Below are 27,042 nucleotides of genomic sequence, written 5' to 3'. Positions count from 1 at the left end.
CTCCTCTTTACACTCATTGTATGATGAATTGGTATATGTGGGTAATTTTATTACTCGTAGCGTGAGAAGGCCTGGGGCCAGCCAAGTCCGTCTTAGTTTAGACTCCTGAGCCAACTACAAAAACTGGATCGCGCGGCGTTAATTAGGCTATTTATTCTTCTTGTACAGATCGCAGGACGTCATTCCCATAATAGCACTGTCTTGACGTTTACAGATACAACATTGAAACTCCGGGAAACGTCAATCCCGACATCGGGATTAGAAAAAGGGCTGGATGGAAAAATAACTCAAAAATGCCAATGGTTTTAATGCACGCTAAAATTGTTCTGTGGGCCACGCGGAATGCGTCCGCGGTTTGAACCACTCTGGTTTAGGTATTTTAATTCATTTAATACATCTGTGAGGGCCAAAACAATATTTATCGATGAATTCTCTCACAATTAAAAAAAAAATTAAGACTCTAGGCCAGGGACACCCTCCCTATACAATAAAATTACTAGCTAAGCGCACCTATGCAATAGAAAAGTAAGCACTTAAGGAAAAGCGAGAATGGTATAACAATTGTTATAATAGACTTGATAAACGCAGTAATCAAATTAATCTGAAACAAGCAAACTTTTGATGAGGTTTAAATGTAGTGTTCAAAGTACCGGTAGTCGCACGAGCTTGATCTAGATAGACACCAGCCAAGCACAGTTTGAAAGAAAATCGAGTTTATCGCCGATAAAAGGACATGATATAAAATAAATTGAGCATATCGGTTACCCGAAGTGCATGTTCGATGTACGTATTAAAGCGTAAATATACTTTGAGAAATACGGAAAGACAAACATGCATATGTTAATTTTGGTTTCTATGACAAAATCATATAGAATAGACTATATCAGGGTGGTCCAAACTGCGGGCCGCCGACACACTCCGTGCGGCCCGCAGAGCAATTTTACCGCACACTACTAAACCATTGGCAGATATTTGTATTTTTCAATAGAACAATTTTGATTTATTTTTGAACTATTCCAACTGGAAAAAGTCCTTCCCCTAATCCCGATGTCGGGTTAGATTTTCGTTAAAATCACGGAATTTCATTGTTGTATCTATAAGCGTCAAGACTGTGCCTAGATGGGAATGAACGTCCTGTGGCCGATAAAAGGAGAATAAATTGTTTTGTGCAGACAGGGCCAAGGCGATGGGATGAGCTCGCGTCAAGTGACTCATCATTTGAAGAGGCGTTTTGTGCCTTTATTTTAGTACAAACACTCCTCTATTTTCAGACGTTGGCCATGTGTCAGCAGTGACGAACCGCAGAGCTGACTTAGCCCCGCACGATCAAGTTTTTATATATATATATATATATGGGTCCGAGGTCCCAACTAAAACAGACTTGCTTGTTTTTTGACGGCAGCACTAGGCCTGCTGACTCCAAATATAACAATTCACCATACAATGAGTGTAGAAAAAAGGTGAGCGAAGAAAACTGAGAGGAAATGTATTTCCTAACCCATACCAACATTAAACCACAGTGTCTCATGTGTTTTCAAGTAATATCCGTTACGAAAAATATAATTTTGTGCGACATTACAAAACCAAACACGAGAAATGATACCGAAATGGCCATGGTATTTCTCGAGAAGCAATTTTAAAATATCTAAAGCTTTATATAGTTTCCTTGAAAAACTGATTAGAACGATAAACTCTTATTACTAAATATATATATATATATTTAAAGTGAGTAAACTTGCGATGTTTTGATCACTTCCGGGTTGTCTCCGACTGCGGCCCGCGAGACGTCCTCACGCGTTTTTGCGGCCCATCAACCTCGCAACCTTGGACCACCCTGATAAATATCATTACAAAGCGTGAGAATAACAAGAGGAATCATTGGAAAACAAGAAAGAGCTACTATGAGGTTTCAAACGCAATATTCTGGAAACTAGTACGCTGTTTTATCACCACTAAAAAGTCAATACTCGAGATGCATATCCGATGTATGTACGCCTATAGGCAGGGTTGCTGTGACGCACTTGCTGCTCAGTTTTAGGGTCATTAAAAAGCGTGAGAATAACAAGAGGAATTACTGGAAAACAGGAAAGAGTTACTATGAGGTTTCAAACGCAATATTCTAGGAACTAGTACGCTGTTTTATCATCACTAAAAAGTCATTACTCGAGATGCATATCCGATGAATGTACGCCTATAGGCAGGGTTACTGTGACGCACTTGCTGCTCAGTTTTAGGGTTAAACAATAACTTAGACTAGGGGTATCCAACTTAAAATATGTCATGGGCCACTTTTTGAACCTCATTGACGACGCGGGCCACAAACCAACAAATTAAGTACAAAATTGATACATAAAAAAGAAAAATCTGTATTTAGTGGAATTACTCTTGAATCTTAGAACAAACGAGACATGAAACATATTTATTTACTTATGTTGGATATTTGACATCGTTTTTCAGCCGTAAGAGAAAGAGACTCGATGTTTGACCTTATTTTGCCTTGGTTTGCTAGTCCTAATAGAGCATACAAATGTTGACCGTTAGTCGTGTGCGGAGGGCTGGCTTGCTAACTTTCATAGTTGAAAAACTGCTCGCAAATTTAAGTACTGACAAACATAGCCAGTATTCGACGTGAGTGCGTAATTAGCTTTGCGAATCTTTCTTTGGCCACGATGATCTGACCGATACTTGTTTATTTCGTCTTAAATGAAATTATTGAATTTACAATTTAATTATCACAATAGAATATTTTATGAACGTGGTGAAGTGGAATAACAGGGAAAAAAATATGGGTGTCACTTTTTACAATTTGTCGGACCGGACTCTTGATGTCAAATGACACGATAAAACTTACTCATAGTTGACATGTTACTATTTTAGTATTTTGGGGGAAAATCTGAATTATGGCGCGAGCGGAAAAAAAGGGGAATTTTGAAATAGGCATTTTGGGGAACCAAAGTACGATGACTTTTTCACCAGCAGAACTTCCTAAATTATACTACAAGGTAGCGGCTTCTGAGGGCGAGTGGGCACTCCATACTGCAAAATACCAGCAATCATTTCGTCCAATGATTGAACCACGCAACTTTGTTAAAGCGATTTTTTGATTCTTAGTAGAGCTAATATTTAAAAATATGTGGTTATGCATGCAAAATATAAACTTGTGCTGTTCAAATTGGAGTGTGGAAGAGAATTTTGTATGATCTTCTCCTCATTTTATTTCTGTCTTTGTTAAAATGAATACATAAGAAGCGTCTCAATCGATTCATCGGCACTTGATTATTACATTGTTGGGTCCTCGGGGCGCTCTCATGTACTCTTACGCGATGCTCCAACCTATCAAACCTCATATTTATTACTTGTCGCATCTGCGTAATTTTGTTCACGATAGATTATCTGTCCTCATTTAATGCGCAACTAGACTTCCCTGTTTTTGATGCATTGATGATCGCAATCTCACCATTCGGATCACTGTCCCCGGTTTCTATAAATTGTAGCGCCTTCTAATCTAGCGCCTTCATAAAAAATCATGCGCCTTCTTTCGCAGTTGTTTATAGTATTATACGAACAGATGTCCGATAAAAAAATATTCTCATTGAAGTAGGTACAAAATATGGTTCTTGATATGCAAACGCAATGACCCAGATTCGCTTGACCGTTTTCGCTCGATTATGTCGCCAGGGGTCGGGGTCGGCAACTTTTTGTCGCTCGCGGGCCAACATTAAGGGTAGCAACTGCAAGTCATTGGCGGGCCGCACATATTTTTAGAAAGTTGAAAACCGAACGAATGATACTTTTTATATTGAAAATCAAGCAGTGATACATCTCTCAAAAAGAAAATAGATTTATTTCTTCATTGCATTGTATCTCAAAAAATTTCATTTGAATATTTTTGGCGCCATTGAACCCTTTGCACTCATCATCAACTTTTCTGCATTTTGTTGCCATTTGTCTAATCATAATTAAATTATAGGCTCATTAAACGAGTGGCTCACTAAATAGTTAGGCTATGATATAATTTAGTCTATAAGTGTCTCACAATAAATTCTGTCACGTAAAGAATATGATCGTCAAAACGGCCGTTTTATTACTATAATTCAGTGAAGCGTCGCGGGCAGAATTATATTACTCCGCGGGCCGGATCCGAACCACAGATTGCTGACCCTGGCTGTAAGTCGTAATTATTTCCTCGAACATCCTTGATGTCCAATTTAGTTTCACTATCTCAACAAATAATCACCACGTGCTTCCCCAACTCTGGTGAGGCATCCACACAAGCGCAATGAGAATCGAATATATTATCTCATAAAGTCCTCAAGATCTCCCTGGAAACACACGGAAAACCCTATCGCACTAGTACGTAAACTAAGGGTATATTCCACGCCGTAGCGATCTTTTTTCAGCTTTCAAGCTGCAAAAATATTTAATTGTCATTATAGAATTATGCAAGAGCTCATCTTTGTATGTCAGATTTATTTCGTTGTTTCGTTTCGTTGGAAGCCTTTCCTCCAAATTCTAAAAATGGGAAACTCCCTCCGCGAACACTTCTTTATTTGGTCCACAACATTGAAGCACAGAAATTTACGTATTACATCTAGCCTCGAACTTTGCCTGACAATCAACACACAATATGCAGTGTTATTACATTGCATGAAAAAATGGCAAACAGGAAGAAATTACATATTTCTGAAAAGAAATGGCGATAGAAACATATCATTGATAGAATAGATAGAATCACACATTGCAATGAGTGTATTTAATCCGTTTTGCTTATTATTGGAAACAATTTTTAGGCTAGCGGATTAGGACTTTTTAGTCAATATTAAGGATGCTAAGTATGAGTACTTACAAGTATTCGATTCTTATCCAATTCCTAAATTTTCGATTCCAATTCTCGATTCCTCGATGTAGCTTACCAAGAAAACATACCTACCTAAACAATACTAGCGAATCAAACACGAAAGTCTAAACCAAGTAGTATGGGTTTTCAATCCGTCACAGTAGACAAAATCGCACACAAAAAAAACGAATCCCTTAGAGCCCCCAAAAAATCTTGAACTAAATAAACTTAATAGCCTTCTAGCGGCAAATTGAAAAACAAAAATGTACACTGAAAGTTTTCCAGCAATTGGTACAGTAGGTAATGATAAAAGATATTTTTCATAACAAAAACAAAAAATTGAATTCTAACAAAGATATATATAATACCTAAATAACAAAACGATAATGTCCACTTTGTGTCAAACAATTACTGTCATAGTAAAAAGTTCAATTCGTTCACATGACTTCCTGTAAGCTCGATCGGAATTTGGATATGGAAAGCTACTCTGAGCTAAATGCCTTTTCCGATGCTGCGGATGTTGCTGGGACACAGAGGTACTTTTAGGCGGCAACTGCGATGTTTGGATACGTTTTTTGTTGTTGCTTTGTTGCCACCATTGCATCATTTCTTCGTGGGTCATAGATATGACAAGAATTCTGTCATTCAAATATTTTTATATTTCATCTCAAGCCTCCACCTCCCTGGTCAATTCACCAATGTCACCGCCAGTCATTTCAGAGATACCCATACCATCACTAATTATATTTTCAATACATGCTCCATTATTTCTAGGGAAGAGTATTTTGCTATTCCGGTCTGTTTGACTGCAGACTGTTTCCTTTCCTAGGTGTAAAACTTCCTATAAACTGCAACAAACTTTTCACTTTTCTTGATGCCCCTTGCTCCGAGTAAATAGAAGTAATGAACGCAATAAATAAGAGGAAATATACAAAAATGGCCTAAAGTGGCATGTGCCCTCAACCAGCGCAAACGAGTGAGAAAGACATTGTAAAAATATAGTTAAGTTTGCGGCGTTGTGGCAACTCCATAGATTAGTTTATACATACATATTTGTGAAGAACTTGTCACAGAACGTGAATACTTGTTTGCAAACCAAGTTTTAACCCTAAGAATCGATTTCAATGCACCGGAATCGATTCCACAAAGAATCGAATCTGGAATGAAATCCGGAGTCAATTCCGCCATCCCTAATCATTATATGCAGTTTTAGGCTAACAACACGCCTGTTTTTGAACTGATATTTAAAGACCGGCAAACATTATACAGAACATTTAAAATTATTCGTTTCACACTGTTTATCTATGCCATGGAGCTGATGAAATTATCGATTTTCTCGAGAAAGATTTGCTTTCTCCAGCTGGCGGTTTGGACAGTGGCCACAAAAAATATAGAATTTGAATGCTCTCTTGCCTCACACTCTGAGAAGATTGGTGAAATTTAACAAAACGTACAGGTTGTACGCTGCACACATAAATTAAAATATTGACCAGTCGCAGTGTCCACTCGAAATTTCATCTTCATATTGTTATTATATTCCGCACATAAGAGTGCTAACAGCTCTTTACATTTTCTAAGCAGGACACTTTTCTTGATTTATGTCGGAAAATTTAAAATATTTACCAGGTGAATAATCTACCGTCACTATCACGAAGTTGACAAAACTTATTTGCAATTTTGATACTATCTAAGTAGGATTTGCCTTAATCTTTTGGTGGAATCTCCTAAACATGCGGAGATAAATTTTTACTGCATGCAATATATTAAAGGTATTTTTTTTTAGTTATTTTCATCTATGTTAGATCAAAATTTTTTAAATATATAGTTCATAACCACTGCTGATGCTAAGGCACTTGAACTGATGGTACAGCTAAAACTGATCTGCGAACGACAGAGTACGCAGTTATTACCAAGACTAGAGGAAGGTTCGGACCCTTATTTTTCTTTGCATAATTGGACCTGTTCATTTTTCATATTTATTTAACTTTGCGGGACCAATGAAAAGAGAGGTAAATGTAGTTTTTATTCAGCGACTAAGCAATTCCCTTGCGAACCATATCTTTTTTGGTAATGTTAAAGGTTTCGTCAACATACTTTTCCCAAATTCTTGGGCTCTTAGGGAAAGACGTTAAGGCTCTTTCCTCTACTTCCTCCATAACCATATTAGCCACCACGATCGAAACAGGAAAACCCATGGCTGTTTCGAAAATTTGTTGATATTGTTCCCTTCCAAAACTTAAATTCGCTGCGCTGGAACAACTTGTTAGGGTTTCACAAATTTGGTCGATTGAATGTTTATTCTCTTCTTAAACGTAATGTCGTTTTCTAATCGTTTCCGGGTTACTCTTAGCACCACTTCAATCTGACATTGGTGAACAGTGAAACGACGTCAGAGGATACCATAATTTTATCAGGAGCTACCGTTGTATGGAGAATTTTGTCAACAAAACCTTTAGAGTTCTTGACATGTCTTTCCGAATTTTTTACCAATAGGCTGATTAATTCGCTAAAAAATTGGGAAAGTTCGTACGTTGGTGATCCTATGAATGATATTATGGGTCTAAAGAGGGAAACTTTCCGTATGAATTTTGGGTAGTCCGTATAGCAATGGAGCTGAAGAATCAGTTATTCTCAATAGCTAACCTGTAGCTTCATTGGTCTAGTCCTCCTGCAATAATCTCCAAACGAATTTTGCCAATTTTCTTTCAGTAGATTTTAACGGGTTCAGTTTTAATTTCTTATGAACAGCAGGAGATAGGAAACAGCAGAATATCAGGAAATGAAATTCACTGCAGTAAAAGACTATTTCTCGAATCATAACACATTAACAAAGAGAAAAATTCAATGAACAATGAAGAAACTACATTGTTCCCGCATGTGTATTAGTCATTGTTTAGAATTTAGATAGTCGTCATATTTGTTTGAACTTGTGCTAATTCACTCGAATTTATTATCGTACTGTCCACTTTTTAAGCCATGATAATTTTACCTTTTCTTTTTTCTGCTCTATATGTTTACGATACTATGCTTTTCATATCATGCCCTGATGAAGTTTTTCTGAATATAAATTCGAAACGTCGGCAAATTACTTCGTTTTGCTATACACCGGCTGTGCTTTATTCATCTTTGACATGAATGTACCTGGTGTAAATCATGTGCTATTTAAGCGCATCAAGTAGTCGCATGGCTCTGTAGTACATTGGACTTTGTCGGAAGTACTTAAACATCGGAAATGGTTTGAGGAGACACCGCAATCATCTATATTTTAACCTAACATGTTTACGCGAAGGGATTCTTTACATAAAAGTTTAAATAACCCATGAATTGTCCTGCAAGAAATAGTTGAACAAAGAAATTTGGTTTCTAATTTTTGACACTCTGAATGAGTGATAAACAACACACCAGTCGTATATGTTAACATCTCTGCTGCAAGGATAACTTATATTGTAGCATAAGTGTCAGCATGTTGTTTCAATACTGCTTTTAGTTTAGTGCTATAGACTTTATCGTGATTAAACTTGAATAAACATAAATAGGCTCATGAGTACATGATTGAAAAAAGATTGACAGGAAAGTACCATTGATCCAAGGCAGATTTCATCAGAGGTGCTCGGAATGCTAATGGCATAAATAGGTGTTTGCTTTACTTTGAGCTAAAACACGCGATCATTTTTATCATTGCAACTAGCAACTTAACCCTTCTTTATTCGGATCCCAAGCTAAATAGTAAAGCATCGATTAATCTTCATACAAGTTCACTTTTCCAATTTCTTCTCTGCTCTGGGAGTTTGAATGAAGTCAGCAATTGAGTCTTGTGTATTTCGTTTTTGGGTATCCTTCAGAAAAATATAGAAAATGTTATTTAGATGGTAAATGAATACGCAGTGCAATTGCATTCAGAAATGTACCAGCTTTAGCACAGCTCTCAATAAAAATGTCTCGCTTAGTAATTCAATAGATTATGGTTGACCTGTCTGGAGTGCTCAATAGCATACGATCTTGTGGGAGGTAATTTGCACTGTGTAAAGATCAAGGTCAAAAATGTGACCGACGATGCCTCCTGGCTTTTGATTTTGGCAGCAATCATCATCAAACAGATAATGAATCGAATGACAAAAACAAAAGGATAAACGACACACAGACAAATCCCATCACACAGTCCCTCAATTAAATGTCATGATCTTCTGGTCATGCTGCACATGCAAAGTATCAAATACTGGATATATACCAAAATAACACCAAGCTCAAACGAAAAAAGCATACAACTAAATTATAAAAAATTGTATTCTAGTAAGGATATCAAATCAGTGTAACTGGTGCTATACTTACATACAAATTACAAATGCGTGAAAAATACGAACACTCGTGAAGTAAACTACAAATATTGTGCTTTACAACATCGGGATAAAATGCGGGTCTTCCTCGACTTCTGACGGGACGATTTTATCTAGTTCTCTTTAAAACCGAATCAAAATAAAATCCTAATATTTCTGGCTCTGGGCTATTCTGTAGGTTGTGCATGCATTGCAATCATCGGTTGTTCTATCAAAATTTCCTTTAGTATGTTAAAGACACTTGATATGAACGCTTATAGTTTTACCACTGCGCATGCTATACGTCACTCGAGATAAAACGCGCATATCGACGTATAGACCTGTGTATGGCATTTAAGCTCCTGTTTCCGCCGGGTGGCACAGCTGTGGACAAGAACTAGGTCTCCAACGCAATGTTGACGCGTTACCGCACTTTTGTGGTATCTATATTTTATACGATCCCATCGATTTGACAAACGATATTTCGCGATGCAGATCAACATCTAGGGCAGGGTCGTCCAACCCGTGGCCTGCGGGCCACATGCGAAACGCCGAAGGTTTCCGAGTGGCCCGCGCGGTTATCTCCGAATCACAATGCCTTTCACAAATATGGGCCGTTATTGAAAACTCTGATAAGAAAATTATTCATGGTCATTCAAACGCTCGAGAAGTACCATCCAGCTATCGAAAGCTTATTTCTTATTTATGTCCATTTGTGAGCTTTATTGCTGGAAATAAATGTTTGAATTTATTTTTATCGTCTGCCTTGTATTTCAATCTGTTTTTCCTTTTTTTTTTTGTGAAGTTAGAAGAAGCATTTTTTATGACCTTAATATTTGACAGCGGTTATTTGTACGAGCAAGTTTTTTTGCGAATGCACCATGTCAAATCCCCCGCGAGATCACTAATTTCTGATAGTCATATGAAAAATTCGCTATGCATGGCTGCATCGTCCATCGCACCGAATATTGACAAACTTACTGGATAAAGGCGGTGTCATACTTGGCATTAAAATATCTATGTGTGGTAAAAATTTTTGACCTAACTGTATCTTCGTATTTTCATTGTTTTTATAATATTGGTGTGATGTTTTTTTTGTTTGTTTTTTCATTAATCAGTAGTCATTGTAGCGAAAGCTAGAACATAACAACCATGTCAAGTGGCCCGCGCAATCATTCGTAAACTAAATGTGGCCCTTTGCCAAAAAGGTTGGACAACCCTGATCTAGGGTCTCAAAACTCGATCGTCGTGAATGATCATGCAATTGATCCACTTGGATACACAAGTAGTTAACAGTTAACAAACAGTGCGGAGTCATCTCAGTGCTAGCACGGACACTGGCATTGTACTTTACTACAACGGAAGCGCAAAATTCCCAGTTGTGGGGTTTTGTTAACGTAGTTTCGCAATATTCGTATTACAGCCTTGATCGATTTTTTAACGCGCCATTTCCGGCCGGAAGATATGGGGCAGTGCCAGTCTTATTGAATCCCCTTTTTCGACCTAAATCGACAGAGATTCTGCTTTCGAAATTTTCTTCTCGTTCCAAATGTACCGATTCTGTATTGCCATGAACAGTTAAACATCTTTCGTATAGGGCAGTGGTTCTTAAACTTTTTGAGCCGCGCCCCCATTTGAAAAATTTTACAAACTTCGCGTCCCTCTCTTTTTGCTTTGAAAAAATGCTTTTGTGATGGGCAGGTTGCTATATATTAAGATGGCGCTATAACTGAGTGTTGGTCTCACAGCGTCATTGCTCAGATGGTTTAGGCATAAAACGCTTCGGGGTACAACTTCGCCATTCACTGTCGTATGTATAAAGCCAAATAGGGGTTGGTCATCATACATTCTCGTTTTTCCGCTCAGTTTGCAATACTTGGCAAAGTCAAACTAATTATTAAGCAAAACTAAACAGGCAATAAACCTATGCTTTAATGTATTTTCTTCTTAAACGTTTACATAGGACACGTAAAATGTCAATTAATTGTTGTGGCTAAGGCGTTTGCAAATGCATTTTGTTTAAATCTCCATTGTTTACATCAGCGTGGCGTGTTATTTAAGCCCTAAAAATCTTGATTTCGGTGTTTATTTTTCCTAAATCCGAAATTTCCCTCGAGATATTCTTGTGCCGCGAAGACGATTATAATTACTTTTTTTGTTCTCGAATGGAACCATGACCATGACACCTCTGAGGGAAACGAGTTAGTTTTTATTATAATCATCAGCGACAAGATGCTAAAGATAGAATAAAGAAGTGAATCCGTAACTGAAATTTTTTTTATTGTAACAGTGGCATTATAAAATACTAAAAATAAAACGGAAAACGCCATGAGTTCTGTTTTGGGGTGGACCGCGACAGACTAAAAACACTTTATTAGACATTGAAAATCTCATAAATTCTTTGTGCGTGCGGCACACCAGTAGTGTTCTAAAACTACAGACTTGATATAAATTTTACTCCGTGGAATCGCAGACTTAGGAATATCTGTAACGGTGATATCTTGAAATTAATCGAGTAGCGGCATTGCGATAGAGCGGAGTAAGAGTTGCAGGGACAGCTCATATTGGTGAAATTGGCAAGAATACAAATCAAAACAAAATGTAATCGACATTTTTATGGTTGCGGATTACCGTGTTATTTTGGAGTACTGGTGCTTTTATTTTATCGACGCAATCGCAGATTTAATTTATCACAATTAAATGAATAAAGCAACCATTTTAAATAAGTATATCAATCATGAATTGAACATTTCATTCTACAGAAAAACCATTACATATCCGTCTGCAAAAGTCTGCTCTTGTAACGACTGGCGTAATCTCGAGGACTGACTCAGAAACCGTACCGCGGGGATTTCGTTCCGATGAATATGTATTTTTCATCTACTAATATACTTTACATGTATGTTAATTGTACTAAATTAAATATACTTTCTGGGATATTATACCAGATTTTTCTAATGACGACAACGAATTCGCATGAGTGCAATATATATAAAAACTAAATATAATCGGGCAGTTGAACACACTTTATTATGTCCGCGGATTGGCGTGGTGTTTTAGATAGGTAATGAGTCTATTTTGTCGTGAGTCGCCGCAACCGCGAGTTACCTTGAACACGAATGAATTAAAATAGTGAGACATTTTGAATTATTGTAGTTATTACGAGACAGAAAAATTTATTATAACACGAAAAAAGCCGGTATTTTCAACGAACGCGGAGACCGTTTCAGGAGCCGTTACATGTAAATTTCCGACTCCATCTTGTGACCTCTCGCGCCCCCCTGTGAGCATCTCGCGCCCCCCAGTTTATGAACCACTGGTATAGGGCAACATCCCAACTTGTGGGGTTGAAACGGGTTTGTTACCCCTAATAAATAACAATTGCCAGTGCTCGTAAAACGCAGACTACTTTAATCCCAATTCATTGCAGATGCCGCAACTCACTATATAGATGTAATTAATGGAGCACTTGGATTTGTGGACAACATTTTTGCTAAATCACAATCTTTACCACAAGTATTGTCAATACCCAAATGTTCACCTCCGTGAAAATTATCATGCGTAAAACGCAGAATTTTATTCATCATTGAGTCAGGAACCATCAATTGTAAATAAAACAAATCCAACTTGCAATAATCCAATGGAATACCTCTGACAAATTCGGGTCTGTTTTTGCATTGCACTCAGATTGCCATCTGCATACCCCAAATCTCAACAGAATCCTATGGAGTTCACCCTTCCCGCTGGTATGTCAAAATCTATTTTCCATGAAAAGTCCAAACGAGCATCACATTTCGCAAGATGTCTTAGAAGTGTCTTTCGACTGACTTCGTCTGCATTTCCATGCTTCACAACGTGGTGGTTGATGTCTAAACATTTACAATTTAAAATACTTCTAATTTTGCTAATTTACGAGCTTTACTGGGCAAATGCGCTTCTAACGGCAACCCACCGCTCTTCACGACAAAGTTTACAATTTTTGTGCCGTGGAAAATTGTTTCCATCTCGATCCAAAATATTTCTGCGGTTACACCTACCGAAACTATCTCCAATTTTATTGCAACACGGGCAGTCTCTTTTAAAATGTCCTTCCTTATTACATAAAAAACTTCTTGATAGATTCATCGGCAGTTGAGTATTGAATCGTTGGATCCTCGGAGCGCTCACATTTGCTATTTTGCAATGATCCAAACTATCGAACATCATTTTTATTTCTTGACGCACCTGCATAAATTTGTTCACGATGGAATCTCTCTCTTCATTTAATAAAAAAAAAAGGGGAAACTAAAAATAGTTTAAATGTTGTTTTTTTATTTAATAGTACAGTAAGACAAAGCTTTAAAAACTTAATCCAGTGAGATTTGTTGAAAAATTTAGTTATTAAAGTTGCGGTGTGTAACAATATTTTGCGTTTCTTATTTTTAGTTTAGGCAATAATGCACTGCTAGTGTGAGGCCCTTTTATGAGTTGGTTTTCATTATTCGGTCAGTTTTCAGGCTCGAATAGCCTTATATTATAGGACGTCATGCTGACAGCTCTTTGTCGTAGCGAGAGTTCATTGATTATTATATTCCCGTAGGAATTATGAATTTTAATATAAACTTTTGGCAGGAACATGAAATGAAAATTCACTTGTGAAAACTAACAAAGATCTCCTTGAAGCGACAAATCACAAGAAAAATACAAATTCAAACACGATGAAGACTGATTTTTTGTGTTTCTGTTAAATAATTAAATCTACTTTGGCACAAATTGCACATTTTCCGTGTTTTAGTTTATTTTTTCATTCCTGCCTCAAATAGTCAACATTTCACATATTTCTTTGATTATGATAAAATTATTTACAGGCTTAAGGTTGTGTGTGTGAAAATAACGCTGCACGATCATCTCTTTTTGACGCCCAGCGCGCACTGTTGCCTCTGATGTCTTTCGTGTTTCCCAAGCTTCTGTTGCGTCAATTTTCAAATTCTAGACATAAGAGTGTCCCGGAATGGTTTAACATAAAGTTGACAACCCTTCTATGCTGTGGTTTGCAGCAGTGCAGTTGTGGTTGTTTTAGTTGAATTTTTAGTGTTTTAGGTTTTTCTTGTGTCTGTTATATTATTGTTAGTTCTTGAGAAGGGTACCCAGGGTGTTTATTTTCGATTTTATTGTTTATTAAGAGATTGAATCTGCTCCAGATTTTGCATGTGCATTAATCTTATCTCGGACCAGATTTTGGGCGAATTATGTCGTATAATTAGCGAGTTATTAATTAATTAGTGATGGGACAAAGGTGTCACTATGGAGTAAGAGCGCTGTTTTGGTTATCCCCTAACTTTCGATCGATAAGTCTTCGGTCTCTGACCGATATTCTCGTTTTCATTTTGTTGAGCATGAATTGTTCGAACATAATTGGATTTGGAATCTGCAAATCCTAACAACACTATAAATTCCATTGTAATGATAAACAGAGGGTCATGAGTGCTAAAAACATCCGGAAGCGAGTCACGAGTCATAAAAGTTGGGAACCACTGCTTTAGAAGCTTGGAAAAACCACCGACACCTGTGGATGTACTATGGAAGAATACCTTATGTGATTGGTTCACAATAACCATCCGAAGAACAAACTTTTCCTCGCCCAAGAGTTGCTTGTCTTTGTTTTATCGTTTTTGCTTAGTTAGAAATTTTGGTTCCATCACTATATATTCGTGTCAAGAATTTACGTGTGTTTCCTCATCTGCTATTTATACATCGATCGTACGACTTTACAATATACGAACATTGGCATTACAATCTAATGTGGGCTTATTGACCTCTGAAGAAGTCAGCTGGGGTTCACTCCGCTAAAGTATGTTAAATAGTACCGGAGAAGAAACACGCAGATTATTCGGCCCACCCTTTCCTACATTTTAAGGATATTTCTTTGTTCATATTCGAAGCATAGGCTTATACTGTTAAATGGGAATGAGAAGTAGAGATACCAGACTCAGCTAATAAAGCTGTATCGATATACGACGTAAATCATAATGCGTATGACGGGATGCTTGATAATTGATCTAAAAGGGGAGATTGGGGATGTGAGCTGCCAGACATAGTTAGTTATACACATATACGTGTATATAACACGTAGCAAAGAAGGTGTAACAGTTCAAACATACTTGATTTTTGATAAATTGATAAAAGTATTCACTCTCTAGTTTTTGTTTTTTATAATATTAAACTTTACTTGCCTGCCGACAGATCAAAAGGCCGAATGACTTCAAGTTGACTACGGAAGACCGAAACTAGTTAGTGGAATGATTAAACAAGGGAAATAGAATGTTTATCAATGGGTTACTTCATTCACAATATCCTGTGGTCTGAATACCACTATACAAGAACATGGGACAGAAAAGGTAGTCTTAGATGATTTTGTTCTTTGTAGATAATGGATTTACTGTTAATTTTGTGATATGTATATATATATATATGTGTGTGTATATATATATATATATGAAAATTAAAGAAACATTCGCGATCAAAACAACAAGTAGAGCGGTGTTACTGAAATAATATTTTTGTGTAGTCAATAGAAGATATACAAAACAATGAAACGTAATTGATGATTATGATAATTATTTACTTTCCTGTTCTCTAATTCTTTCTCGGCCATATCCCGATACATCCCACTGGATGTCATTGCTCTGACTTTTTCCTCAAGAAAGCAAGCGTCTGATTTCATGTATGGGGCGTCCTCTATCAATCCCTCAAGTGATGTCCAGATTTTTCTTAGCACAACTACGTAATGTTCTGTATTCACCGTTTGAACTCTTTCATTTCCATGCCCTGCGCTTCAGCAGAAAACTGAGTGGTTGAAAATTTTGCGAAATTTCTGAGAATATCATACGCAAACAGAAGTTCAAGCCCAAATAAATAATTTTTTTGAAGCTAGTTAACCCTTTGATCTCTGCCAATCTCCTCTTCTCTGAAGATATTTGAGTTGATTTTTATCCTCCATAATTTTCAAGTAATGTGGGTAAATGTGCGGACGTTGCCTGTATCGCTTTTTATCTGAATTAAAAGAACAAAATTTAAATGCTTTGTAACATCCATTATGACGTCATATAATAGAATGAGGATGCATTTTAAAACTAATAAAAGCCTAGCCCTGAATAATAAAAAAGTTGATTGTTGTATACTGCTTGTCTGACTTTGGTCAGACAAAAGTTACAGAAATACATTTGTGTAAGCGGGCAGCAGGACTCTCGAATTGCTCATTAAAAAAGAACTGGCGTTTAGTTGCTGTGCTATTGTCACTTTTCCCAATCTTGAAATTGCAACATGCAGAAATAAATAATTTACATCCTGGAAATATTGTACTAGAACCGATTCGCGCAAAACTGATGATAGCTGTAAACTCGAAACAGGCAGTGGTATATTTATAACTGTTGCCCACAACTTCAAGAACATACAACTTACATTTGACTAAAGCAGCATAACGCTGGTTTACTCATTAATTTCCCTGTAACCAACGGTTGTGACTTTTCCGGTTTCAAATCGACACCACTGAGAAGTAACTAGGTAGAAGCAGATAGAAAGATGTAGAGTATGCACAAATATTGCATTTGCTAGAGTCTTGAAGAATCGGGTAATACGAAAGGAAGATTTGAAGTTCACATAGCCAGTATTTGAGAAGTCACAGAAAGCTGAACTCACATTATTTATTATCCCCACATTTTGTTGCTATTATCATTCTCGTTGAAGGAATTTCTTGGAATCCACACGCGTCAAAAAATAAAGTCCACTCACACCACCGTGCGACGATCCGAAAGACTTGAATGCCCTTTTCTCCAAACTCAATTTTGATAAATAGATTAGAACCGTCTTTGCCACCTGATTTGTTCTTCGAGCACATGAATACAGAAGAGGAATACAGACATGTTCAGTGATTACATGATTTATTTTGTCATCGCTTGACAAACGAATATCTTCCCCAATTACAGTGCCGACTCAAGATTCAACGCAACTTTGAAGTTGGAGATCTTGTCACCCTGATGATCAAGGAGTGAAAAGTGAAAGTGTGCATATCCAATTCTACTTATATGCGCGACATAATGAAGCTCTGTCTACGCTTTTTGAGTACATTTACGCACAAAATACACACTACATAAATAGCATCCACACTACACATACACAGTCACACATACATTCTCACTGTGGGAATATTAGGTGTAAAATTCGAATTATATTTGAGTGGGGGCTAGTTTTTGGTTCTATCCTTTTTTGAATTTCTTGCATTGGCAATTTGCTTATCTTCATTGGTTTTGTTACTGTATTTATTTTATCAATTGTTTTTGGAAGTTGAGCAAACATTTCTTTTTTTTTTGAAAATCATTTCCCTATGTTATCCAAAGAACAGTTCATAAAATTACCGGGGCCGGTATGTACTGTACGAAATGTTTGATTTTATGACTTTAGTGTGAAAGGGGAGGTTTGAAGAAGACAAGTCAAAGAACGCTAAATTTACATATTTTATTATCCACATATTTTGTTGCTGTTATCATTCTCCTAGAAGTCTTTGGTGGTTATCTCTTGGTATCCACACGTGTCAAGAAATAAGGTTAAATGAGTGGTCTTTCGCGTGTCCCGAATGTTACCTAGGATAGGAAAAAAGTTTACTCTCGTTCACTGAATGCCTGTACAAATGGAATTTTCTCGCACTATAAAAGAAAAATAAGGGACAGGGAGATATGATTGGCAATCTTCCAAATACATGTTATGTGGCTTAAAGTAATTACATTTAATCCTAAACCAACTCTGTGATATATGAATACGTTGTGAAATTACTACTTGTCTTAGCGATTGGGATAGAGCGAGCTTTGAATCTAAATTTTTATATGTGTGGAATCCACAGATTTTCTGGAATCGTATTGAAAATCGATTTCCCTACATGTTTTATCGAGGCTTCATTCATTTTTGTTTCTACTAATTGCAGAATTCGTTATATAAGATCTACCCTAGGGTGGTCCAAAGTTGCCGGGACGCGAACATTTTTGACGATGTCTTACGGGCCGCAGTAGGAGAAAACACAAAAGTGATAAAACAATGCGAGTTTACCCATTTGCTTCTTAAGAAATATCGTGGTATTTTTGGTATCTTTTCTCATATCTACCAATGGTTTAGTACACGCTGAAATTTTTCTGCGGGGCGCAGGAAATGTGTGCTCGGGCCGCGGTTTGGTCCATCCTGATTTACCCTATAAATTATAGGCTGTTACTGTGCCATCGGAATGTTGGCCAGGGCAAATTTTGACGTTTTTAGGTAAACAACGAAGGCGCGTCAGACGTACTACACAATGGTAAGTTGTGAGTCTCTCAATTTATTAAGATAATCAGTAAATTGGAAGCGCAATGGTTGGATGTCTTGTCTCAGTCTAGCTCAGTATTCGGTGTGAATCAGTATTTACAGGTTCTGTATTGTTGGTAGTACTCGTTATGTATCTGTTGGAAATAACAATAAAAATTGAGGTTCTCAAGTGTAATATAAATATAGTTTGTGGCAGTATTACTGTCAAATTAGCACAATGACTACTGCTTTAATATTATAGTCATAAAAATTGGATTTTAGTCACTTTAGAGCAGGGTCGTCCAACCCGTGGCCCGCGGTAGCATTTAGAATGGCCCGCGCTGTATTTTCCAGAATTGAATAAAAAATATTGAGTGAAGATGTGATACAAACGATTTTTTTATTTTTTTTAAAATGCGCTCTGCCAGCCCTTTCAAACGTGCCATGAGTGTCATTTTGAATCGAAACCAACTGGGAGGAGATATCGATACATAAAGGTGCCATAGTCGCTTACACTCTTGGTCTTTTACTACTCTATATGATGATATGGCAAAACAATCTAAGGAATGTATATTATGTATTGTTTGGGTTGTCAATGTTTTACGTCCAGAAATAAAAGACGTTTTTGCAAAAATAGCCTGTCAAGACAGACCATAACTCGTCGTGTTGAAGAGCCTGGGAAATCTATAGCGGAAACTTTAATTGCAAAAGCGGGAAAATTTTCATCGTATTCCTTGGCGCTTGGCAATAGCACTGACATCAAGTTTCCTGCTCAGTTGACAACTTGGCGATCTTCTTGCGGGGAGTTAATGATGATTTTAAATTACCAAAGAGCTCGCAATCATTGTCCCTATTAAGCCACGACTGGAGGCATTGATTTGTTGGGAGCTATGATAAAAATGATCAAGCATATTCGCTTGCCTTTGGCGAAACTTTCGGGAATAATCACTGATGGCGCCCCATCAATGGTTGGGAAACAACAGTTCATTATTCTAATAATTGTGAAAGTTTGGTGTGAGGGTATTGTTTGTTTGTTCATTAACCTGTAGTTTGTGTAGCAAAACCAGAACAGGTTGGCCGACCCTGCTTTAGAGAATATTTCATTTGATTGTGTTACTTAGAAAGTCGAAACATTGGGTAGGATATATACTGTTAAATTTTGTATGTTTTTAATCTATATCGTGCTGATTGATTTAAAAGTTAGAGAGTTGTGATATTATGATATTGCAAAATTGTCTTGCCGTATGGAATATTTAGTTTATGTTCATTGTTTTCAGCAGATGCCATGTTCCTGATTCTATTCCAAGTTCCATCGTGTTGACTGTTCTGAACAAACTACACCGATTCTAAGATGAATTTCATTAAGGCACAGGCAATATGCACTTTGCTCTCTAATATCAAACACTGGTAACTGATTCAGAAACAAATCGTTAACTTCGTGACAGGACTTGTTGTTTATTGTGGCGCGTTGTCAAAGATCTCCAACTAATAATAATCAGCTACGAATGTAAATTTTCCTTTTTCTTTTGAATGGTCGGAAACATTTCTAGAATATTGAATCTGAAGAATATACTAACGTGCAAAACAGAAGAATGAGCAAGTGTTCAAGTATTCGAAATGAAATGAAACATTACTAATGTTTCTAGAGAAGGATCAAAAGCTTCCTTCATCACCCTTACGAAAGTCTACACAGAAAGCTAAACTTACATCTTCCATTAACCTTTTAATTTCTGGTTTTCTTCTCTCTAAACTAAAGGTATTTGAGTTTCGTGTCAATTTCTCATGCTCCACATTTTAAGGAATGTTTGTAAATGAGCGTGAATCGCTTGTTATCTGAATAAAAGAACACAATTCATATGTTTTGATAGAATCATTATGACGTTAAAACGCTAAAAATTGCGAAATTATAACCGCATATAGAATATATCTAAAAGAAAACGAAGAGGAATAAAAAAACATAGTTTGGGCTGTCCAACCAACGCCCCATGCACGGGCCGCGTTCAGCCCGCACTTAAATGAGTTCATAAGCCAACATTTTAAAATGTTTAAATTTTAGTACCGTATTTTATATAGGCTAAACTTTAGCGGTTCCCAAACTATGGGTCGCGAACCACTGGTGGGTCGCAAAATGAATCTTAGTTGGTCGTGAAAAGATGTAGAGAGCTTTGGGTAATTATACTGGTTATTAGGATCGGTGGAGACTCGAATACGTAAATCTTCAAAAAAACAAAATAAATTGAATTTAAATTCGAATCTGTGATTGGTTCTTTTTTACGATCTTCTCAAAGAAACAAAAATTTGCTACACAAAGAATGACCATGTGGCTTTTTTACGCGTAGCAGTTTTGTACACTGTACAGCACTTCTTACCGTGTTTCCCCGAAATTTAGACAGGATATAGATTTATTTCTTTTGAAGAATAACACTATGGTTTTTTTTGGAATAGGTCTTTTGTGTTCATTTATCAAAAATAAAATTACATTGTAGTAAATCACAAGATTTTTTACTAAATATTATATAAAAACCGACATCCCTAGTTTCTATTTGTATTTTCTATACAAAAATCAATTGACAAATATCTTTAATAGTGGTGTGATCTTCACCTTACTTCAGGTTAATGAACCTTTCTTCTTCCACACATTTTAAATTTATATTATGGGTAGGGTCATTCTGAAATCATTTTAAAAATTCAAATTATTATCTTATTTTCAGGCCAGGTCTTCATTTCGAGGAAACACGGTAGTTTTGCAATGATTAGCCATTGCTGTGTTCTGTTAAATTAAAATTAAAGTTAAGTGGGTCGCCATAAGCTTTGGTAATAAATAGTGGGTCCCAACTCTAAAAAGTTTGGGAACCACTTCCGCTAAAGTATGTTTCACGATTATGGCGTGATTATTTCGGCATTCCACATACAAATGTCGGTTCTTTTAATCACGCGTGTATCAAGTCTTGCGCTCTGGTGGATATCGATGTTTAATTTTTTTTAAATTTATTGCAGAACTACGCGTTCTGTTTGACAAATTTGAAAACTACTGTGCGATCATTGGCGACGAGGCGCTGAGGAAAATTATAGGAATGATTTTGCAATCTCCATCTCCAAATTTTTTCAATAGCTTTTCTCTTTAAATACATAATCATTTGCTCTGAAATTTTCAATGATTGAAGTGTTGCTGCTGCTAGAAGGTTATTACTTTTATTTATTTCAAACATTTATGTAGGCCCTACGAGATTTGTTTTTCACTTCAAAGTTATATATGATGACGTCATCAAAATTAAAAAAATTGCGCATCGTAGCATGGTGGTTCGGCGATCACATTTAGGGGGTCAGCAAAATCGGGAGTTTTTTTAATAAATGAGATTACCGTTACTGTGAAAGATTTGATAACACTTCGTTTTAATGTTTGTCCTCACATTATTGAGCATTGCTGTTTTGTTTTGTCACTATTTTTCCGGTTCTCCCTTTTGGCGAGCCAAAATTTTTTTATCCTATTATCGCTAGGGTTAGTTCGGATACCTATAATTTTCACTATCCGGATAACGGATATATCCGGTATTCCGTATTTTAAATATACGGTTAACCGGATAGTTACTGCTGATTTTAGAGAACCGATTTCGCGAGATTTTCGCGGTGAATTGAACGAATACCACCACACAGTTCTGTTGTAAATACTCACATATGTATTATTTTTCTTGAATATGAATTATTGTGCATTTTAATATTGCATGTGTCAATAAATAATAATTTAAGCTCAGTAGTCGTACCGATGTACAGCGGAATAATAAAATGAAGCATTTTTTGAAAATATTGTGTCCTAATTTTTTTCCCCCAACTGCTAAGTTATTTTCCCTATTCAAATAATATGTAAAGATTTATATTATTTCTACTTTATTGTAAAGTTTTTTAAAAGTTTCTTTTTGTGTCTAGAGCCTCTTTTCTTTAAATTTTGACTCGTACTAAATTTTAGTGTCGCAGACTCACAATGATCATTTCTGATCATCCGCACCTTCCTATCAATTGCAATGAAATTTAATATTGTCATGTATAGTATTTTGTTTTCTATAATATTTGGTGATTTCTTGCACGACGAAATAAACTTTGTTAATATATACCACAAGAGCATACATATAAATGAAATCATGAACACAAAAAATCGTGCATTTCGAACATTTTATTTCGGTGAGAGAAGTATCCAAAAAATAGAATATAGGGGGAACAAATTCCGTGAAGTGTATAGGAAAATATAAGTCATTTGAACAAAAATTTTAATAACAAAGCAAATTGATGATTATGAAAAAACCGAAGTGGTCAGAAATTTCTTCTAATTTGAAAACTTCACTTATTTAACATGTCACTGTAAATATTCTCACGTTTGTACTAATTAGGCCACAACTTTAAATCTATTTCCATTCGAATACCTTTTAAACTAAATTAACATACGATACAGAGTCTATAGTCAAGTTTATTTTTTCCAACCAGTAAAATAATAAATGATGCAAAAAATAAGCAAAAATTCAAGAACATAATTTTACTTGGGAAGGGAAGCCGTGGGGAACCAAAGTTGGTTATCTAGCAGCGGCACCCAAGATTCAACTATTTAATTAACATATAATTTTAGTAGATCAATATAGCATAGTATAGTTTAGCCGTAAATATATACTAATACGGTTTTAACGAGAAATCGTCATGACACTAGGGTGTATCTGAGAGCCACGCAATACATCAGATAGTAATTTGGGGTATTCCCCGTTTCGTAGCTTACAGACAGTGAATAAAAGCGTGTTATGGGGAAATATTCGGGAATTTGTAGTGGCTCAGTTATCACAACCAAATTATGATAATCATCAGTTGTAGTGGACGGACAACGGGAGACGATGAAGAAAGAACAGGTATAAATGACATAAATCTATTGAAGCAGATGTTTAACCTGCCGCACAGTACCGTACCGGTACTCGAATATGAAATACCGTACGGTACCGGTAACGTGATGAATAATATTCTATCGTCTGTACAGACGCACTGGACTGCACATCAATGTTTCGAATTTCACAAAACGGCCTTCTGAAAAGTTAAAAATCATGCGAAATTGGGACACATTATGCTCATCAAGAAATTGAAACAATATCATATCCACTGGAAATAAATAAAAATATTATAACGCAAATATAGCAGCCAATTCTATTCACAGGAAGTCATCCATCAATGAGGCGGAATCCTGATGCGGGGGGAGTAGCGTCAAAAACTAGTCCAATGTCCGAATTCTCTAAAAACTGAGGAATATTCATCCTTATATCGCAGTAATCTGTGGGAGTTTGCGCGGAATCAGCGTTAAGTAGAACGACCCTGGGTTCTTCTTGGGATGCTTCGATATCATATGACAGAATATGCCAAATTTGTACAGGGAATATTTACATTCCACATCTTTGAATTGACGAGGAATTGAAATATTTTGAAAACTTATAGAATTACTCCACTTTGACCAACACTTCAGTCTCTCATTGTTGAATTTTTCATCCCAAGCATCAAGTATTGAACTTACAACAGTAAGGACTTTTCTATTTGTGACAAAACCTGTGAACTCCTGGTGTTCAAGTATAAAGCAATCTCTCTCGCTTCCACAGTTCAGCCCCAAGCACTTTTCACAGTAAGTCTCTCGATATCTAAATCAATTCTTGTGGCGAGACGATGAATGTAGGCTATATCTCACGTGAAACTGATTTGGAATTCGAAACCCAATCTGTCGTCTTGAACCCGTTATTGTGTAACATTTCAATCACGTTCTTAGATGCTGATACCAATGAATCGAACTCTATTTCGAAGTAAGTAAATCAACGTAAAAGTGTATATCGATAATTGATAATGCGCTTCTAGGAAATTTATGTCCGCTATCGTACGTATCTCCCGTTAAACAACAAAAATTCGCCACATAAGATGAATCAACAGCTACGAAAGCAATACGAGGCAATAATTTATACGCACATGGCTGTTTCCAAGAAAAACAGTTATTTGTACAGTTAAAAATTGCTGAATTAATATCATTTTTCAAAAATAGAATAAATGAAGCATGGCTTTTATATTGACGTTTATAGCTGTCGGTCTTTCCAGAAAATGAAAAAGCACCCCGACGCGATTATTCATTGAATCGTTGTTTCTTTGTAAGACTTTTGAATCTCATACGAGCTGCGTGTTTGTTTAGTGACTTTTCGCAATTTCCATTCAACTCCATGAAACCGAATTCATCAGGACGGTCAAAACATTTAATTTTACTGTTCGTGAAAATATATTCTCGTCTATCTTCGAAGGACTCACTATGCGAAAAATTGTTTGCCGTGCCTACAGATTCGCTGGACCAATTTTATCCGATTTGTTCTTGTAGCATGGTATAATGGTCACGTATTCCGCAATGCATCAAATTTGAAATTGTCTTATTGTCAATACTTGTACGCAAATTTCCGATCAAGTCCAACCAAGAGGAGATTCAATTCCTATTGGTTCACGTTGTCGACCCACTCCATGCAAAAGCTGGAAGAACGCTATGAGATTATCTGCCGCGATTAAAATCATAGCTTGATTCGCTTCAATATCGGCCAACGGAATATCCTGCAAGTGAGGCATATATTGAACTTTTTTAAGCATTCTATCTGAATGTGGTCTTTGTGACTTGATCACAAACACGTTGTTTAACTCCAATATTCGTCGTAACCAGATTTCACCGACAATTTTACTACTTCTGTATCTTGTGAAACGCCTTTGTTACATAAAGTGTTAATGGTAACACGGGTACGATTTATATTTACGAAGGGGTACGAAGAATGTAAACCATTGCAGAAGCAACTACGTTTTTGTGGATGCTTGAACGTATGATTTAAAATCGGAGATTTTGCGGCTATTGAATTCCTGAGTCTTTGCTATCTACGACCTTTTAGAAACAGGCCCAAGCGATCGTCACTGGTTGGCCGAACTTATGTATCAATTTCCTCATCGCAAGGACAAAATTGCTTCCCATTGTACCTAAGCCGTCGACATGTCGTTTTGCTGACCCCGCCAAGGACGCAAATAAGCGAACAATACGTGAACCGTCGTCGCCAAGACAACTGTGTACTTTATCAAAAAATAAGCAAATTTACCGGACTAGTTTGGTTGCAAGTGAACAATCCACGCGTCAACTGCTTCTTGGATTGAACGGTTAAAGTTAATTTTGTAGAATGCTCGAAAGGAGACAAAAGTCTTCAATATATACAGTATGACGTATTGCATTACTGTTGAGTAATAACAAATAGTTGTGTTATTTTATAAACTTCAATATCTGCAGTGAACTGTAGGTTTACATAACATGATAACACAAGTACTCCATGACATACTAATGTTTCAAACCAGCACCTTTGTCGAACCCATTAAAACCCATGTTAAGAAACACTTCCTATAAACTGAGACTGGTTTACTTAGATACTCTGAGCCACTCTCAACAGGCAAGTTAACCGCGGAAGAAAAATTTATATTTGAATAAACAAAGCACAGCGATAGCTGTTCCATGAACAGATATTTTGAGCATGTATTCAAATATTCAGTTATTCTAAATGAAATGAAATACTGTTAGAAAAGTTACAAAACAATCTAAACAGAAAGCTAAACTCACATCATCTGTTAACCTTTTGATTTATGCTTATCTTCTCTGAAGGTATTTAAGTTGGTTTTTATACTCCACAATTTCCAAGTAATGTGCGTAAATGTGCGAACGTTGCCTGTATCGCTTGTTATCTAAATTGAAAGAACGAAATTTAAATGCTTTATTAGATTGATTATGACGTCATAAATCTGAATGAATGTGAATTAAAAAATAATAAAAGCCTAGCCCTGAACAATAAAAAAGTTGATTGTTGTAAACTGCTTGTCTGCGGATGTCTGACTGCGGATGTCTGACTTTGGTCAGACAAAAGGTTACAGAAATACGTTTGTGTAAGCGTGCAGCAGGACTCTCGAATTGCTCATTAAAAAAGAACTGTCGTTTCGTTGCTGTGCTATTGTCACTTTTCACAATCATAGATTTGCAACATGCAGAAATAAATAAACTACGTCATTGAAATATTGTAATAGAACGAATGAGCACAGAAGTGATGATAGCTGTAAACTCGAAGTAGGCAGTGATATATTTATAACTGTCGCCCACAACTTGAAGAACATACACCTTACATTTGAATAAAGCAACATAACGCTGGTCTACTCATTAATTTCCCTGTAACCAACGGTTGTGACTTTTCCCGGTTTCAAATCGACAGCGATGAGAAGCAACTAGGTAGAAGCAGATAGAAAAAGGTAGAGTATGCACAGCTCTTACATTTGCTAACTTTCTGAAGAATGGGTTAATACAAAAGGGAGATTAGAAGATCATTGAATGCGGACAACTAAGATTATGAAAGCCAAGCCAATGAGGGAGAAAAAGTGTACTCGCCTTTGCTGAATGCCTGTATAGCTAGAATTTTTAAGCAATTAAAAATGAAAAACGAGCAGATATGATTGGCAATTTTCCTAATACATGCCATAAGGCTTAAAGTAATTAAATTTAGTACAAAACCAATTTCGTTATATATA

At 36.5% G+C, this 27,042-nt stretch overlaps 1 protein-coding gene and 1 long non-coding RNA gene across 2 annotated transcripts in view; both read right to left on the bottom strand.

Annotated features, from left to right (window-relative positions):
• The window catches only part of LOC144422053 (uncharacterized), an 82,357-nt gene extending 56,151 nt beyond the window's left edge, over positions 1-26,206 (bottom strand). The window contains exon 1 of the long non-coding RNA XR_013475127.1: positions 26,090-26,206. This is a non-coding gene — a long non-coding RNA (uncharacterized LOC144422053). The remainder of the gene's footprint in view (positions 1-26,089) is intronic.
• LOC144422049 (uncharacterized) lies at positions 12,805-16,162 on the bottom strand. Its single transcript, XM_078111786.1, has 3 exons — positions 15,755-16,162; positions 13,188-13,374; positions 12,805-13,019 (listed from the first exon to the last, which is right to left on the bottom strand). Exons 1-3 carry the CDS (start codon positions 15,851-15,853, stop codon positions 12,862-12,864), a joined length of 444 nt encoding a protein of 147 aa, XP_077967912.1. The 5' UTR covers positions 15,854-16,162; the 3' UTR covers positions 12,805-12,861.
• Positions 26,207-27,042: the final 836 nt, after the last annotated feature.

Source organism: Styela clava, chromosome 4 (assembly GCF_964204865.1).
Source record: "Styela clava chromosome 4, kaStyClav1.hap1.2, whole genome shotgun sequence".
Lineage (NCBI taxonomy): Eukaryota > Metazoa > Chordata > Ascidiacea > Stolidobranchia > Styelidae > Styela > Styela clava.
The sequence above is the reverse complement of the archived record's forward strand: the minus strand, read 5'-3'. Positions and strand labels throughout refer to the sequence as shown.